The sequence below is a fragment of the Pseudopodoces humilis genome, chromosome 2 (assembly GCF_049639895.1).
Source record: "Pseudopodoces humilis isolate 2021_Gansu_Grassland_sample_001 chromosome 2, ASM4963989v1, whole genome shotgun sequence".
NCBI lineage: Eukaryota > Metazoa > Chordata > Aves > Passeriformes > Paridae > Pseudopodoces > Pseudopodoces humilis.
In genome coordinates, this window is record NC_142201.1 from 94,538,975 (window position 1) to 94,557,913 (window position 18,939).

The 18,939-nt window shown below is 39.4% G+C and overlaps 1 protein-coding gene across 3 annotated transcripts in view; it reads right to left on the reverse strand.

Moving 5' to 3' along the window:
- Nucleotides 1–18,939, reverse strand: part of CMSS1 (cms1 ribosomal small subunit homolog) — a 221,053-nt gene that overhangs the window by 18,015 nt on the left and 184,099 nt on the right. For 2 of the 3 annotated variants that reach the window (XM_014253360.2, XM_088068992.1), the window contains exon 2: nt 2,187–2,287. In XM_014253360.2, the coding sequence (XP_014108835.2) occupies nt 2,187–2,287 (101 nt within the window). Of the gene's footprint in view, nt 1–2,186; nt 2,288–13,571; nt 13,680–18,939 lie in introns of those variants that run through there. The other variant, XM_088068993.1, reaches the window with a different exon arrangement.

The window sequence follows — 18,939 nt, forward strand, 5'->3', positions numbered from 1 at the left end:
TGTTAAAACTCAAAATTGCCTCCTGTACACTGCATATACATATTTAAGCATAGTATATTATTAGCCCAGCAACAGTATTCATTATTCAGACATTAAAAATAATGACATAAAAAGAGAAATTTCATGGTGGTGGATGGCTGTAAACTTACACGTCCTTGATGATCCACAGTCTAAAATATTTCAGCATCTGATCTGTGCTGAACTTCTGACCCTTATCCAAGCATTAGTTGCCTACCTACTCATGCAATAGCTCTTTGCATGCCATCCTTAAGAAAAGGTCATTTACATGCTTTTCTTATGCAAGACACAAAGCAGACAACCAGTGGTTTTTGACATGGTTCCCCTGTGCTCTGTGTTTTTATGCTATTTTTACATGGAAATTCTTAAAATGCAGAAAACAGGAAATTTGTGCCGAGACCAGTGATTTATGAACTAAAAATGTCATAAATTCCTTGTTTGTTAATCATACACAGAACATAAAATATTTCCTGTATTATATTTCTAACATGCTTTTTTTCTTTACATGTTGCCAAAGTTATGGGAAATTCAAATGCAGAGTGAAAACAGTCTTGCATGTGTGTGAAAGTTTACATTCCAGGTCAGCCACACACTGACTTTTGGAGTTTGTGACAAAATAAACACATCACTGTGTCACTCAGATTGGAGACAGATCATTCACTGCATTGTAAGCCTGAGGACAGCCTGCAGACTAGGAACACGGATGCTCATAACTCTGTTTGGCTGTCTCGTGACAGGCTTTAAGGTGCCAAGTCCATTGCAGAACAGCTTCCAGCCTCTGAATAAAGCAGGCATGAGTAAAATGGGTTTTGTTATTTGCACCAGAACTACAAAACCACCAGCTTTCCATAAATAAGTCTGATTTTGTATGTCTAAAAGAGGAGCAATAACCCATCCGTGACTTTGAGCTCCCATAAAGTATTTCCCTCTTGCAGTTTCACACCTAAACATCAAATTACCTGATTCCATCATGCAGGCTGATATTCTCTATATGACAGAAAGACTAGAGGCATGTGTTCTGCTACAGCTGAGCAGTCCCAGGCTACCTTGGCAAGTAACTTGTGCTGGCTATCCTTTCCAATGTTCTCATAAAAAAGGGTCAAGCAACCCTTCCAAACAAAGTGTCTTAACCTACTTCTAAATGCCTAAGTGAAAACAGTGATAAAAAGTGGCTCCATAAGAATTCTCACTCCTCAGCATCTGACCCCCTGCTAGAGCATGTACAAAGGCAATACAGCTTTCTCCTGTATTGCTTGGTTCTCTTTCCTAATCAAAACATTGACCTCATTCAGATATTTGGATCACTTCACCTTTGGTTTCTTTGGAAAGACATCCAAAAGCATAGTAATTGCTACCATGTTGTTTACACTTCTCTGTTACAAAAAAAGAACATCCCTGCAAATGGCTTTCACTTGGGCAATTGCCTAGGCATTACAGAGTGAATTTAATGTTGACCTAAGGGTCAAAATTAATATCCATAACCTCAAGGAGAGATAGCTTCTAATGTAATTTTAGCTCTCTGACAGCCACTCAGTCGATTCTCCTGGGTGGTATGAGGAAGGCAGAACAAATTTACCTTCAAGCAACAAACTCCTTAAAATCAGCCAACCTCTAGACGACTTTTTCCCTCAAACTGGGGTGATGCTGCCTGTTCCTTGGCATACTCCATGTCATGCTGAATAATACAGGTCCTCTTGGCATTAAATGAAGGTTTTAGCAGTGCAAGGGTAAGAAAACATCAACTCATGAAAACCTCAATTCTTTTTTGCTTGGACCTTGAACTGGGGACATGCTTGGGTAAAAAATCCAATCTGTACATGTAAATATAGCTTTCCAGACTTTGTGTGTGCAGGGAAAGGGAAAAAATTGCATGGAAGGATGCTCAGTAGCACCATCCAAGCTTGTACCACAGGACAATCACTTTGTAGGACAGGTCTGGCAATCTCAACTCACACAAAACCAGTGGGAAGTTATTGCTGAAATGTGCTAGAATGTGATCACTTTCAAATAAGGCAACATAACCAAAAAAATTTAAAAAAATAAAAAGTAAATTGATACATGAGCAGATCAGAGAGAGTGAAGAAAACAGTCCCTTTACTGAAAAAAAGGAGATTATGTTTCCCTATGTGTAATCATCGTTGTTCTAAACAATTGCTTAATTTACAAACCTGCTTTCTTTTCTTTTTCACAGCAGGTTTGGAATCTGAATCTTGACATGGTGCTGTCCTGTTCTCACTTGCTTTTTCAACAGCTTCATCATCTGAAGGATCTAATCAGAAAAAAGAAAAGCTCTTGTTACTGTTTTTCAAATCCATCTATCCATCTTTGCATTCAAAAACAGGGATAAAATCTCTAGCTGAAAGCTGGTCACAATAATACAATCTCATGACTGGCAATAAATACAGCTCTAACAAATACATTCTTCTTGCTAAGTTTGCTGATGTTTCTTTTAAAATAAAGTTACTTCCACCTACTAAAACAAGTCTTGCTGATGAAGGAAAAAAAAATCCAAGCCAACACATACAAAAAATGCATGAAATTCCCATTCCAAGCTCCCAAATGCTTTACTGACACACATTAAAGAGGAAAAATTACAAGACAGACATAATGTCCTATTGTACAAAAAATATTCACATTTTCCCTGCAAGTATATTTCAATTGTGTTTCTTACTTCATCAATAATTAAACAAAGGCACCACTCCCAAAGTTTGAGCAGAATGTCCACAAGACTAAAACACACTTATGTTTTAAAAGACAGCTATTTAAATTCAGATGTCTCTACCCATTCTCTTCTTCACCTCTTTCATCTACAGAGAGACTTTGGGGAAAAAATAAATGCGCAGTTACAGCTCCCTCCAACAGTGTTATAACAGTGCTTTAGATGTATTCAAACACAGACATTTCTACTGGGGACTGTTACTGACTGATTATTGTCAGAAGCATTATCATCCATCAAACTGAATTAATTCAACTTCTGTAATTTGAATATTTCTGCCCAACAGGTATTCAGTCATTATTGCAATCTCCTGCATTCCAAAGTTGTAAAATCACAGCTTCAAGTTTAAGTTATTTATTTTGAAAAGAGAGGAACAGAAGGCTTTCTTAAGCATCATCCCAAGTACAGATGATATAGCTATATCTATGCAACCACTAGTTGTAAGCAGAGTAAACTGATGGCCAGAGAACATGAAAGAGAGAAAATCAGTTATAGCTGGTATTTACAAATTCCATGCTGAAATAGCTATCTACTGAAAAAACCTAAGTGAAAGGGTACGTGAAAAATGTGCAAAAGAATTGAAGTGAAAGGTAGGTAAGGGCGTGAAAGGGGGGAGAGAAGAATCTCTATAAATCTACAAATGCAGCATTATATATTATGAGGCAATAAGGCAATGGCTTTAAAAATCCTAATGTGACAGAATGGGTAACAAAATGGGTACGTATTTGTTCCTGAAAAGATACCATTCCATAATCTTCACTCCTTTTTCCCACCTTGAAAAGCCTGTGTAACAATCAGCACCCTAAATTGGGTTCTGAAAGCTGTTAGGAGTTCAAGAAAGTTTAAGAAGTTGAAAGATAGTAAAGAAAATCAGTGAATGTTTTTGCAGGTTGGATGCCATTTGTCAAGAAATCTTATTTGATATAGACTAGATTATTGGCAAACCACAAGAACTTTAGAAAGAAAGCAGCAATTGAAAAGAGAATTTGTTTTCTGCTCAGTACAACTAAGAGACTCCCAAGTGAAGAGGGTAGATAAATATGTTAATGAACTTAATTAACAACAAAATAAATGCCATGGAAGAAATGACACCACCTGTTTGCACCTCAACACAGGATGAAGACATTCTGAAATCTTAAAATAGGAATTCACCAAGAAAAGCCCTTGCTTTCCAGCTCTAGAGCAAATGCAGGAATGTGTGAAGCAAGTGAACATTACAGCTCAGCTGACCTCTCTGTTTCATTCTCCTTGCAGGCACAGCCTCAAATCAGAGCTGAAAGGACTGTGGCCACACAAGTGCCAGAGCCCACATAGAAATGGTGTGCCCAGTCCTGCACAGCCCAACACATGGCAGCAGGTGAACAGGGCACAGAGAAAGCTCAAAGCTTGTGGGACAAAGCTTTTCCTTACATTACAGTGCAAATACCTTTCTCTTGAGGATGTCCAAATGCTCCTGTACTATATGTCTGTCACTGCACAGCAGCAGATCTTTACTGCCTATTCCTCTCTGAAGTCACTGAGCACTTATGTCCTCCAGCCACTTTGGACTCTCAGATACAACACTTCATTAGAAGAAGCTGAAAAATCACATCATTCAGCATACTCCAGAAAGTTTAAAAGCTGTCTTGGTAATTCAGTGTTACCACTGGCCATTACCATGGGCTTGTTTTCCTGTGGATCACCTTTCCTCTGGCAAATTCATTTTGCTGTATTTTGGTATCTCTGAGTCCAGAGATTCCGAAAGAGCAACCAGCTTTAACACACATCAGCTCCACACCCCTGGGGTCTTGGACAAACTGCATTGAAGCAGGCTGTGGAGAGATGATATAAATGAAGTACATCAAAGAAATCAGAATTGCCTCCTCATCCCTCCTGCTCACTGTGCTTGAGCCCCAAACACGCACTCCAAAATGAATCTGTGCATGTCTCACTGAACTGAACTGCTGTGTGAGCTCTTTCCAATATTTCACATTGAAAATAAATGAGAATTGCATCAAAGAGATTCAGGGGAAGCTGCCTGTGATCTGCAAGCATTCCTTCTGAAATCCCACTTGGCATGCTCTGAAAGGCAAACAGGAGTCGTGTAAGTCTTAAATAACCTCTTCTCTTTCTCACAACTGAAAGACACACTGCTAGCAATAGCAATCTAAAACTGGACAAATGGTTTCCATGATCTAAAATAGCCTGACAATGTGCCACCTGTTCACTGCTCATTTGAGTTTTGGACAGCACTTCATGGCGCAATGTCCTCTGCTCGCAGCAAGAAGTGAAAGAAGAGGGCACAGACTCAGATTCAACAAATGTCAGTTCAAATCTGAGCATCTTTCTGCAGTACCTGAGTATCTTTATTTCATACAACTGGAGAACTTTCTATCTGTTCCAGAACAATCACCCACGTCCCAGTCAGGACAGCAGCTTGTCTCAAGCTGTAATTGCTTGTGACACCATGTCAGCTCCTCTGATGACATGAGCATTTTGTTGCAGGCATCAAAAGTACCACAGGCCAGACTCTGCCAACCATGCTCACATTAAACTGTCTACCTTTCTCTGCAAAGAGTTACCTTGATGTCAGCAGGGTTATTCACAACATAAATCATAACTTGATGCAAATAAGTGCAGAAGCTCACAGATCACAAATATGTCTGTAACAGACCAGCACTGTTTGCTCTGCTTTGAGATGTTGAGCTTCCCAGGAGACCTTGCCCTGCCAGAACAGGAGAATTCACAAATCCTTCCTTAATAATAAGCTGGTGAAAATGCAGAACCTAATTGATTAATACAAAGTTGACTTTCATCTGCCTTGAGGTGCAGAGGAGCGGGCAGGCAGGCGCTGACAGGACACACTGCTTGCAGGGTGATGCTGTTGGGCACAGCAATTCTCTGCCTCTGCTTCTCTGAGACTTACAGCATTAACACAACCACAAGGTCGTCCAAGGCATCAGAGAAGTCACAAAATGCTCTCAATATAGAAAAATAAATGGGAATTCCACAACTCGCCACATGTTTTGCTTTGGTATTACATCAGCAGCATGGCACATACTAGCAGGCTTCCCAGTCATCAAGTGTTTATATTCAAACTCATTTTGAACCATGCAAAAATGGAAAAAGCCATTTCTGCTTCACACATGCACACACACACAAAGACTTCTTCATTTATATCAATCACTGTTTAAAATCATCCAGTGCACTGGTTTCTAACTTCTTTTAAATTTAATATTAACATATGCATGTAGTCTAATTACATCAATATTTGTACTAATTATATACATGTAAACACACATATTAATACAAACATATCTGCATGTCTATACACATTCACATAAAAGTACAGAGATATTTAGATAATTTAACAGGTTCCCCTTAATAATCACCTTTATTAACTAATATATTCAAAACTAATTAATATTTTTTCATTATTTACTATGGTATTTTTAAAGGCAAAAAAGACCTTAATGATATAGGATGTAATGACATTGGTTTTGATGTAAATGCAATTTTGTTCATACAAAATAGCTCTATACATATATATACATATACATACATAAATATATATATTTGTATATCTATATCTATATATATATACATATATATACAAATTTGCATTTGGTAGACTGATTCACCATTACTGAGACTTCTGACCTTCACATGCCACTTTTCTACTCTGCAATTATTAACATAGGAGATATAGTGACAATGACATGAACAATTCATTCCTGTAAGAACCAAGGCTGACTGAAAAAGTGAAATTCTTCTAGGCAGGACACTTCCAAATGCCCCAAAATAAATAAGCAGTTACAACTGAAAATAATCTTAAAATTCTTTGGGAAATGCAGCTTGTGGTTCAAGCCAGCCTACAACTGAAATAAAGATAAAGGCAGCTCACAGAAATTATGCCAGCCATGGGAAACTTGTTACAAGATGAGAATATGAAGGAAACAAAAGGAGCTTTTTGAGAGAGGAAAGAGGCAAGGTTCTTAGAACTCTTCATAATGTAGGAACAACCAACATGTAATTAAAAAGAAAACTTAGAACAGAAATATGCTGTTTTACATACATATGCAAAGATAAGTGAGAGAATAACTTCTAGTAGGTGTTTGTTTTTTTTTTGTTTAGGTCTGGGTTTTCTTTTGTTCTGGAGATGAGTGAGATGAGGCATCTATTTGGTGTCCAAAAGGCTCCCAGTGACAGAGGCCAGTACAGGATAAGTTTAATTCTTACCACTAAATTAATCTCTATGACAACATTTGGAGGGAACCTGTTCTACATGCCCAAAAGGAGAATCCCTCAACTTTTATTTGATGTATCTTCCTGCAGTCAGACACACTATGGGTCAGAAATAACTGTTTTTTCCCTTATGCTTTCATCAGGGTTATGTATCAGTACTAAACTAGAATTACATGAGAACAAATTTTGTACAAAATTTATTATGCCTCCCCACCCCCTTAGTTGTTTCCAATTTCCATCGTTCTCTGGCTGTTCTAAAATTGTCTCATATCTGAAACCAGATTTTAAATAAAGCCTCTGTTTCCTAATTTTTAACAAGAAGTTCAGTACACTGTGGAAACAGGTTTTTGTATTTGTTATGCTCTTTTTCTAGTTTCAGATATGTAACAGGAAATTATGTGCTTGCCATTATTCTGTAGGTGGGCATAGTTCAGTTTGGGCGTGCTGTGATGGATTAATTTCAGGCTGCTTTGTAAGTGGTATTTTTATTTACTAGTTGATGAAATTGTACTGATCTGGGTTCATTAATCTGGGGCAAAATATTTTTCAGGGCTCCCACCACTAAATTCAGTAGATTGAAACATATTTAACACAATTAAAAGGCCAAGTGTGTTGGGCACATCTTGAGACTTTTCTTACTTGCCATTTTTCTTTGGGAGGAAAGGAGAAGAGGGGCAGAGATGAAGTTAGAGAAAAAAAAAATCCGAGACTTCCTTATTATTCTCAGTTTTGCTATTAAAAACTGGCCTCGATTTTGAATCAGATTAAGTAATCTCAAGGTCAGTGCAATTCTTGGAACTTTTCTCACTGCATCTCTACTGCATGTCCCATCAGGTACACACAGTGCAAGGTCAGTTCAATTTCTGTAAAATGTAGCAACTGTCAGCAAAACTGGTTCCCAAGTCCCTGTTCATCCTTGCTCAGCTGAGAGGGCTCCTGTTGCCAGCAGAGCTGTGCTGACCACAGTAGCTGGGCTAAAAGTGGCAATGACAACATTTTTACACCACAGCCCTACGGTACCACTCCTCGAGGCAGCAGAGAGCACGGGGCTCAGGCGGGTCCTGCCACGCTGCCCACCAGTACCCAAACAACAGGTGAGCTCTTCTAAATGCAACAGTGGGCTGGCTAACTCAGAAGAGAGGATTAACACACTTCCCTGACAAAAGGGTAAGGGTCTGCATAGCAGTGGGAGAAGGAGGTACAGAATTCAGCATTTCACAGCAGTCCAAAGCATCTCCTGGACAAATCCCAAATTACTCAGCTGTGTGTCACCAGCACAGCTAACCCCAAAAGGAGGATCTCTTTCATGTCTACCAGGTCAATCCTCCCTAAATTCCCTCTCAGTAGGCTTTGATTTTTCCTGCTGAGAAGCCTAATAATAGCTCAGATACCCTGGAGCCCATGGTGCAAAGCCAACTGGCCAAGAAATAGCTATGAAGCTTCTTTGGGGACTCTTAGACCACAGAATGGCTAAGAATGCAAATTTTATTATTAATATGGTTCTTCAGATGAGTTGCTGGCTATTTATCATGGCAATATTTAAGAAATTTCTTGTAAATGAGATAAAAATGTTAAACACAAAAGCAATCTGTCCTTGGGAAGATCACCACACAACCATTGCATTAAAAATAGCTACAACAGTGTCAGCACCCTTTTATTTTCTCAGATTGCTCTGGCTAAATTAGAAAGGGTTCCCTGGCAACTCAAAAAAAATAAGTAATTCTCTCCATCACAGGCATGCATCAAGTGCAATGAGTGGCACAACTGAGAAATCCAGATAACACATTACAGAAAAAAGTCCCCAAACAACAAAACCTCTCCTTATCTCCTTGAATAAGGATTAGTTAAATAATTTAAAACAGTAGAGTAAGACAAGATCTAGTCTTAGAAATCAGTACAAGAAAATATAATCACAAAAAATGAGAAAATAATATTTAATTGTATCAAAAGATATAACATTACTGCTTAATGGAAAACTTAGGCAATTTTTGTAGTTTAGCTTCCGCAAAATGGGCACATGAATCAAATTAAGTGCCTTCATTCATAAGGCCTTAAAATATTAGGGTCTTTTGACCATTTAGAACTAAAGAGGGAACACTGATGCACTGGTGCCTGTTACTGCCACCAGGAAGCACAAAGCTGCACAGAAAGCTCTGTTGCAGGTTATTACCAGTTAATAACCATTCCTCTGACTTTATCAGCCTACTGCAACAGAGGACAGAGCTGCCTCTCTGCTCGGGCTGAGACAACCTCTAGAAGAATTACACATGGTACCAGTGCTCCATCATCCCAAACCATCCGCAGTCCCCATGGTCTGGGCAGTTTTGCCTTCTAATTGCTACAAACTAAGGAATCCTTTCTCAAAACAAGCACACTCCAGCAGAACAGTGTGTTTTGATGTCTGTGAGGATGCCTCAAACTGCAGACTTTACCTCCCAAGGTATTTGAAAAAAGGTATTTCCAAGTGTGCTTGTGAGACACAGCTGAGGTGCAGACAATGTAGGAGTCAGCACAGACACAGCCCTATCAAAGAATCAAATGAGCTTCCACTTTGTCCCCATAGGTAACATTCAGATAGCATCAACTTCTTCAACTCCAGCTATGCCTTTGCCAAGCTACTCTAGGAATTCCTGTAATAGTTCCAAGGACTGGCAAAAGCTTGTACTACAAAGTCAAAGGCAACATTCTTCTAAAAATGCAAACCCTTTCCTGGGGCCATTCAAAAGGTATATCTAGCACAAACAACTATTTTTGCCAAATAAATCCTGTTACAGGATATTCAGTTTAGGATCCTCTTCTTTAAACTGATGGATAATTTAAATTAAAATCACTGTTCATTCAAGCAAAAAAGAATAGGTCTTAATGGAATAATATCAAGTTAATTTTCACTACACTCTGATATGATAATTTTTTATTTTTTTTTAACCACAGACATAACTATCTGCAATGCAAAGGACTTCCCACAATACACTTCTAACAACTACATCTCCACTTTTTTAAACACTTTCCATTAATATTTAAAACAGGTACTTCCAAACTAATTTTTGACATGACTTGCTGACTGGGAGTGAATTAAGATACAAAATAAAGAGCATATCACAAAATAAGACAGAAGAAATTCTCTGTTGTATACATGTGAGCAAGGGAGAATTAATTTTATATGATCAAGGCTAGGCCCAGATTGTAGTATAGCTACAATCTCACCCTACTCATAATTTTTCATTGTTATATTTTGCCTGTAAGACAGAAAGATGACAGAGAAGCCACAGAACATGACTAATCAGAGGTAAAAAGTAGGCCACTCCCCTTCTAATAAGAGTAACTTTTTCACCTGCTAGGTAAAGGTTGAATATGATATCCGATTTATGCCTCAGACAATGGACAACAGCCTCACCAAGGTAAGCAGACAGAACTCAGTATTCATTTATCCACTGGAGTTTTAAAACCCATGATAAGCAAAGGACAAACATGAAGATTTGACATGATAGGAATATGGCAGTTCCTTTTACTGTTTGCCATCCAATTTAATTTCTTCATTATGAGCTTGCCAAAACAGAGCAACCAGGGACTTCAGCACAGGGTACAAATCAGTTCTGTTGTTTGTACCCTTCACCAATGGTATCATAAGTAAAGGCTGAGATAACACCCACAAATCACTTCACTCTGATCTTTTTCTTTTGTTCTCTGAAAAACTATCCTTCATGCTGAAACTTCCTATAATCTCCTTATAACTCCAAGTTTAATTCAAAAGCATATTTCTAGAGAGATGGGGAAGTGGGAGACTGTTTTGTTTAAGTAGCACGGGGTTTTGGCTACTTTCCAGTCTACTGGATGAACATTATAAATGTTAACCTTGTAAGAAGAGCTTCTCTTTCAGATAGATGCCATGCATTGCACACCATACAGTCAGTTTAGAAACCATTCAAAAGGGTGCCAGCAATCCTGTGCAACAGTTTATACTCATAAGACAATGCTATCCAACTCTGAAAAGCAGAGGAACAGGGCAAGCCAGGATACAGCTGACCACACTGGAAACTGTCCGAGCCATTATGGTTCACAATCTCACCCTGTAAATGCTCCATGGGATATTTAAACAACTACAAATGTCTAGGAATTTGGGGTTAATCAAAAGAAAAATCAGCTCACACATACTAGTTACAGAATATTTAACTGTGTTAAATACTATATATATATTAACTGAGCGAGAATCCCAAAAGCCTGGCTTGAAATACATCCCAAACTCTACACAGGCATCTGGGAGAGGAAACTGCCTGGGCTCTGGAAAAGTCAGATCCAACTCTTTCCAGAGGAAATGGTACCAAAGAAAGCTGGGCATTTAAAACTGTCAACAAATAAGCAGAAAAACCATTCAGAATTATAAGGAAAACACAAGTTAAAGCTAGGCACAAACTATGGCCAGACTCTACTGCATTTTCCTCTTCACGGTGCATACAGAAAAATTAAAGTCATCCTAAAGAGAACTTGAGTGTGTACAGCTGTCAAACAATACACTTTTCCATCCATCTTGACGAACACATATGGCCACTTTTAAAGCCTTCTCCCCTTCCTCCAGGAAGTTTGCATCACGGGGGTTGGTCACACAACATTTAGAGCCCTGTACACTTGACCAGCACCACTCTATAAAAGCCTCCCCAAAGATTAACTCCCTGCCCAAAGCCAGCCAGTGTATTATTTGTATGAGCAAGAAATCACTCCTTCTCCACAATATTCCTATGGGAGAAGTGCATGGCCCAGTTCCTGACAAAGTATGGCTACACCTGTGCTTTAAGACCCACCAAGCACTGTTGTTGTTCTTTTTCTAAGAACTACCCATCTATCATGTATGGAAGCTGCTGTTTGCTGCAGAGGGCGAAAAGCTGGCGAAAAAGAGGGTGAAAAGTATACTCCTCATGCTGGGGAGGAGTATATATTCCATCCTTTATCCTCATCACCTTCTTGGTCTGAACGAAGGAATCCGTGGTGAATTCAATACCCTGGCACTAGAGAGAGGAGTAGAGTTGGCAGTGGCACTGTGGAGCTGGATGTGGTAGGGTTGGTGTGGCTCTCATGAGGGTACCACCCTGGAGCACAGAGAGCACAGTGCTATCCATGTTTAGTGATGTTGGTGACCTGTACATTCAGAATTACACAGTGTTAGTATGCTATTTAATATACACATATCTGGAGGTGGACTTGATCCTTTTTCAGGTCCCCTCTGCAAAATCAAACAGCATTCTTCATTTGTTATGATATTAACTTCAGGCAAACTTTTATTTGTGTTAATGGGGAAGAAATAGGTAAACTGGGAGTAAAGATGAACTTGGATAAATCCATAAAACTGCTTAGTGGGTGGGGTCTAGCTTAGGTCTGACTATGAGCAAGTTGTAGCCAGGAATGTAGCATGGTCCCAGATGTGATAGTTCCCTTAATACTGCCAGTGATTTGTGCTTTTTTTACTGTTCTCTGTACTGGGAAGCAGCTGTGGCTCACAGCTGCAGTTCTTGCAGTGGGGGTAACACAGAGAATCTGGCTGATCTTGTGCACTTCAAGTCTATAGATCATGATAAAATTGCACAGTGGAACTTGCCAAAAATAGTAGGCTGCAATTAAAAAGGATATATAGCACACTTCACAAAAACTTAACAGCACAAATTACTACTCACACATTGCTACTTTACTGACTACTGATACCATTCCCACCTTTTTGGCTCATGGATATTTTGCAGATGCACACATTTGTAGTATGCAGTCATCACTGTCCTGATTTTTCTCAGGTTTCTCTGAACATGGAAAACTTCACGCACGCATATAATGTAGCATAAACTCAGACAGATGTCACCACCAAATAATACATCCCACTGAAGAACAACACTGCAAACAGTCATTTATCCCAAATCTCCTACCTGTCTTTACACACAACATAGAGTTGACATTTTGAGCTGCTCTGATTTCTGCAGCTTTTTTTATTTAGAAGCCTTCATATGACATAGAAGTATCAGCTCTCCATTTGACAGAGTATCAGGTTGACTCATATCAAGTTAAACTCTCCTTCAGGCTAAGAACAAAATACCCTGACATGTTGCCACACAGAGTTTAGAGTGGCAAATTCCCCAGATTATAAAACATCTGTTTAAAACCAGCTCCTTATCTAAGGCACAAGGGTTATGTTTCTATGCCTCTTATTCTTTGCTTCCTCCTCCTCTGCATATACTTCACATTTCTCTGCAGTTTGATCTCTGATATGGCAGGTTCTCATCCCCTTTTAAGCTTTTAGCATCTCAAATTTATATGTACTAGAATATACATTTGTGGATTTAACTCACTTTTCAAAAAAGTCTTACTTATTATAAGAACAAGTTAAAGGAGGGGTAATTTTTTTATAGTGAGAAGCATTTAGAGCAATACTGCACACTCTGATGCATTTTGAGAGAAGGAAAGGCATCGGGCTTGTCATCTATGTCAGTGCTCTCTATTTAATACTAACAATTACAATGCAATCTCTCATCTGCACAGGCCTTTTGTGAACTGACACGCAGCTCATTTGTTTAAATGATCAAATAAAGCACATTATTAATCAATCAGTTCTAACTACCAGGAAAGTAAGAGCTCATACCTAAATTCATTTGCTGCAAGCAGATGGTGGATTCCTTTTCTGTCCCTTTATGCTGCAGTCCTGTTCCCTTAGATCCTCTCTCTACTGAGAGGGGGACATAGCGGGAGGTCAGTTTTCTGACAAGGTCATCTGCCTTCAGAGTATGAAGAGAATTGCACAGAAAGTGGGTTGGGCTATATTTAGAGTTTGGTCCAACTCCGTGCCAAGGTCCCCCCCGCTGTCTCTCTCTTGCAGCACCGTCTCAGGTTTATTCTTGCAGATTCTCAGCCCACAGAACACACGAGGATAGGAAAGTGGCTCTGAGCTACTGCTGGATCGAGGGTTTTTGCAATTTGCTAAAAACAAGTGGATCGGCAGTTCAGATGAGAACTCCTTAAATCCCTCACTCTTCCAGTCCTTATCTTTCTTTATTTAAGTGGATTTTCCCTTTTCAGTTGAATAAGGAGAGGAAACTGCCTGGGATAGAGCAAAAAGACTCTCCTGAGCTAAGGTAAGGTTGCTTCATTTTTCTACTGTCATTGTAATTGCAGAGCAATTGCTGATTTGGACCAGATATGCTTCTTCTGCTACACCAGTTCTGCATGTCAGCATTAAGGGTATTTTTGGATAATGCAATTTTTCATGTAAAAATATCAATTCTCATTATCACTGTCTATAAGAAGTGGGAAAATAAAAGGGTATCAGCATGTGCAATAGAATATACACTGAGTTTTACCTGCTTAAATTACTGTAAAAAGCACAGAGCCATGCCAGTAGACTGCATCATCCTGAAAATGAGAGAACCCCAAATGTGTGGCTATATGCACATTGATTACATATACCGGCAGGCAATTATCTGTGCTGAGTGATGTTTCAGCCACATTATTTTGCACAATATAAGGAAGCACAGCAGCAAGTTTGCAGCTGCAAATGGAACAGATATAAGTTTTAAAAAAATAATTAATTAATTAACATGTTCTCAAGTCCCTTTATAGTTCCAAAGAAGTTGATCAGCTCCAGAGTACAGGCAACATTACAGATCATATTGTATTTGGTTTCCTTACCACTGTATGCTGTACACTGGTTCAGTATTGCTTCTCTTTCTAAAAACACATACGGCTCAACAGTTCTCCTCAGCACCATTTTAGCTTGTTGTGATTCTTAAGGGAAAAAAAAAAAATCTCTGGACAGAATACATCATTGCATACCTGTCTGTAAGGAGATCCTAACACACTTCAGGTCACATGGGCATCATGATACTGTAGTGTGGATCCAGCACGAGGAGAATGTTGTCATGTAAAGACATTCTGGAGCCGTGGATTCAGCACTGCACACACACACACTTTCTAATGCAACATGACCACAGCAGGACCACAGGAATGTTAACATGAAAAAATTGAGTAGGAAGGTCCACTTGATCCAAAGCTCCAAATACTGATGGGACAGCACCAAAATATTCTCCACAACATAATCACTGCATAAAAACCTTAGCAGAAGCAACTGAAGAAAGGCAGATGGATTCTGGATTAACAGTAAACAAAGAGCAAGAGAGGTCACCAAGTCACTGCGAGTTCAGCTAAGGTGACTGGGTGAATTCCTGTACTTCTTTCAGGTTGTCTTTTCTTAATATAGCTGCTGTTAAACGATGTCATGCATTAGGCTGTAAAACATTCTAAGTTGGCAAAAGTCTTATCTGTTGAAAACCTCATTTTGCTTACTCTCAACTATGTATAAGATCTTTTCTTCCTCTGCTTCTGATTTTGCTTAGTAATTTATGCTTGGAGTCTTGAGTGTTAAGTTTATTTGACAGAAGTCATAAACATCATCCATTTCACACAAAATACCTTTCTAGCAGTCCTAAGACTCCTTAACAAATGAAAATTATGGTAGCATGCCATGGAACCAACTAGGCTGTGTTGCATGTGATAAGTCATTCATCCAGAAGGTTTATATTGTGACAACTTGAAGACAAGGCTGTTAAAGGAGGGTTACTGAAGTATTGCAAATGCATTTATTAAATTTATTGGCAAGTTAAAGGCATCACAGTAATAAAAGCATCTAGTGCAGTCTAAGATCCAAAAAATATTTTATAAACAGTAGTTATACACTGATAGAAAAGGCGAAAAATGCATCTTTATAAATTCTAGATGTTCAGGTTTTGCCTAAAGTTGCTGCTTAATGAATCAATTTAGGTCTTGTGACACTTTGTGGTAGTAATCTCCATTTGCACGTGGGAAAATATTACTTACTCTCCTGTCAATATTAAAGATATCAGAGAAGTAGGGCTGGCTTAAAAAGAAGCAGTAGTGATGTGACAGAGCTTACTAATGCAGTGTTCCCAAACACCCCCTGGCAGATGGACAGGAGCACTGCCATGTCACAGTGGCAGACAGGGACTGGCTTGTTTGGAAGGAAGGGTCATCACACCCTCCCCACAGGAGCTGAGCCTAAAATGTATCTGTCACCCAAACCGGTGGGAGGTTTGTTGACATAGGGATGACAGGATGACAGCTTTGGAAAATGGCAGCATGATGATGAATATGAGCATGACATTACCAGAAGAAGCTAGAAAGAAGCACATTTAAGTGAACAGGCCTCATATTCTAAGGAAGACAAACCTCCATCTGCTTCTAACCTCTTTCTGGGACCAATCCTACTTGGTGGGTTCTTCCTCTTCCTATTCTCTCCTCAATAAAACTCCATTAAAAAATTCCAGCACCATGAGCTAGCTTTGTCTTGCTATTGTGTGGTCTTCAATGGGCACGATATGTCCATTCTAGTGGAGACCACTGTGGAAGTGAAAAAAAAATTTAAAAATATAAATTAAAAGAAGAAAATTTATTTTTTTCCCCTCTCATGTAAGAAAAACTGAAACCCTCCATTCTATTAGAGGAGCTGATAGGGTTGAAACCCACCTTCCTTCCCTGTGGTAGTGGCATGGCCATATATATTGAATGACATGTTCAAGACTGTGGAGGTGGAAGAAGGGAAAGCTTGGCTGATGATGTATGCTGTCAGCTGGCCAGGCAAAGCTCCAAGAGGACATTCGCTCACTCCTTGCTTTGGCACTGTTCCTCTCAGCTGACAGGTGTGAGCAGGGCCAGAGCCAGATGGGTAAATCCAAACAGCACCAGGGGAATAAGTCCCACCAGCAGTCACATCCCCTGCTCTACTCACTGTATTTACCTTCTGCCTTGGGGGCTATCTTTTGGTGCAACCAAACAACAAACAACCCTGGGACTTTTCTCCCTCCCTGGCAAGCTGAACAGACAGAAACAAGGTGGGATTTTGGGAAGAGTCAAATCATACCTCAACTCATACAGAAGGAAGGACCTTTAACTTAAGAGGTCCTGCCAGGTGCCACAGCACCAATGCTACATGGCTCTGCAGTCAACCTGCAGGACCCAAGACATCCACCACCATCAATGCACAGCTGGTTCTGCAGCTGGCATTGAGGCAGGAACACCCCAAAGGGGCTTGGAAGAGTGTGAGGAGGGTAAAGGTGGCACTTGGAGTCAGTCTGTGAGCACTTGGGTACAGCCCTGTGTGTATACCTGCATAAAGGAGGAACACACAATTTTGTATGGAGACAGGTGGCTACAACTGCTGAAGGAGCTCTGCCCTAAATCCTGCACTAAAATTTTCATTCAAAACCCTTAGTGACTATTGCCACAACTTCTGAATATACTTTCCAGGAAGGGATTGATGATGATATGCCAATATATGCTGTATAGGAAAGAGAGATATTTATAGACACAGAAAAGTCCCAAAACTATAATTAAGCAAACAATTAATTTAATAATTATAGTCATTCTGCTAAACAGTACTTTCCCCTGAGACTTACTTGCAATAAGAACAGGGAAAGAAATCAAAGTTCATACTCCTTTGTCTGACCTGCTTTCACAAATCCATCTCTCAAAAATAGGAAGGGAAAATACCTAACAACACAATCTTTCCATAAGGTGCCCTGCTGGTAGAGTGATATCTCATTGCAGAAAATAGTCTGCCCTGAGGAAAGGAATAGACCCATCATCTGCATTTTTTTTCAGTCTGATGCAAGTGTTGGGACTGACAGAAAGATCTCCAGCACTGGTTTCCACATTTTGCATTATAGAATATTACTTTTAACTGTGGCAAATTGACTGTTGCCTACTCAAAGCACAATAAATCTTCGTGCTCACAACTCAGCACAGTAAGGCACAGGACAAGAAATCCACTGAGCAGTGAGGTACTCTTCAGGCCTGCAATACCACACTGCTTGGCAGCTGCAAGTGCCAGCTCTAAACTCAAGAACACTGCAGGCAGACCACAATCTGCTACACCCAGTGGCCTACTTCTCGCCCACACAACTTTGTGGTCCCACTCAGTACAATTTTCTGGCTCTCAGTCCTTACTTTGGTGATTATTCAGGATGGGTATACAACTAATTCACGTGAGAAGATGAAAGTTGTCAACTTTAAAGCAATTTCCAATGACAATCCCACTTGTGCAGTGCAGTATTAAGCTATGCATGAAGAAACAGTTAAAATTTGGATTATGTAAAACTGACACAAATTTCTTATCTTCCATTACATAAGCCCAAAATTCTTTCAATAGCAATAAATTGACAGTGACCACTACTGATGCTAAAATGCCACAGAAAGTAATCCAACAACACCTGAGTTCTTCTGTCTCAAACACCAGAGGGTAAAAGTGCATATAGACAGCTACAAAACAGTAAATTACAATTTTACATAAATTGAAACATAGTCCTATTAGAAGAAATCCTTGGAGGTGAACTTTCTCACTTTTCACTCATTACCAGCTTTTTAGTACACCAATCTGACCTGCAGGCATTCACTTCAACAGAAGAGAGTTCAATCCCTAGCACAAATAACATTGAAAAAAAAATAATAGTCAGTGTTTACAACATGGTTGTATTTTAGCACAGTCCTCAGGCACTTTTCTTAACCACTAATAATATTGTGGGTGAATATAAGAACGAAGGACCAAAAAAAAAAAAAATCTCTAAATGGATGTAAAATAATTTAGATACTCTCCCTAAAGAAAAAATTTAAAAATCATGTACTAAGTACAGTAAAAATAGGCATTTTGCACCATCTTGTCTGCCTTTAAGAACACTCAATTTAAATACCAAATGAGCAGCAGCTACTCTTCCTGTCACTGTGTTCTTTTCTGCTCAGACAACGCTTAGAGATGTCATCCAATATAACTTGATGTATGTCCCCTCTCACAACACCTGCCTAAAAGAGGGGGGAGGCAAGGAAGTCCCACTTGGGAAGAAAGTGAGGATGCACAGGATGAGCTTGTCAGTATATGAGAAAAATGAAGGGTTGGGATGACGTGTCAGGGCTCGTGTGCTCGAGCACTTGCTGGTGCTGTGCAGTTC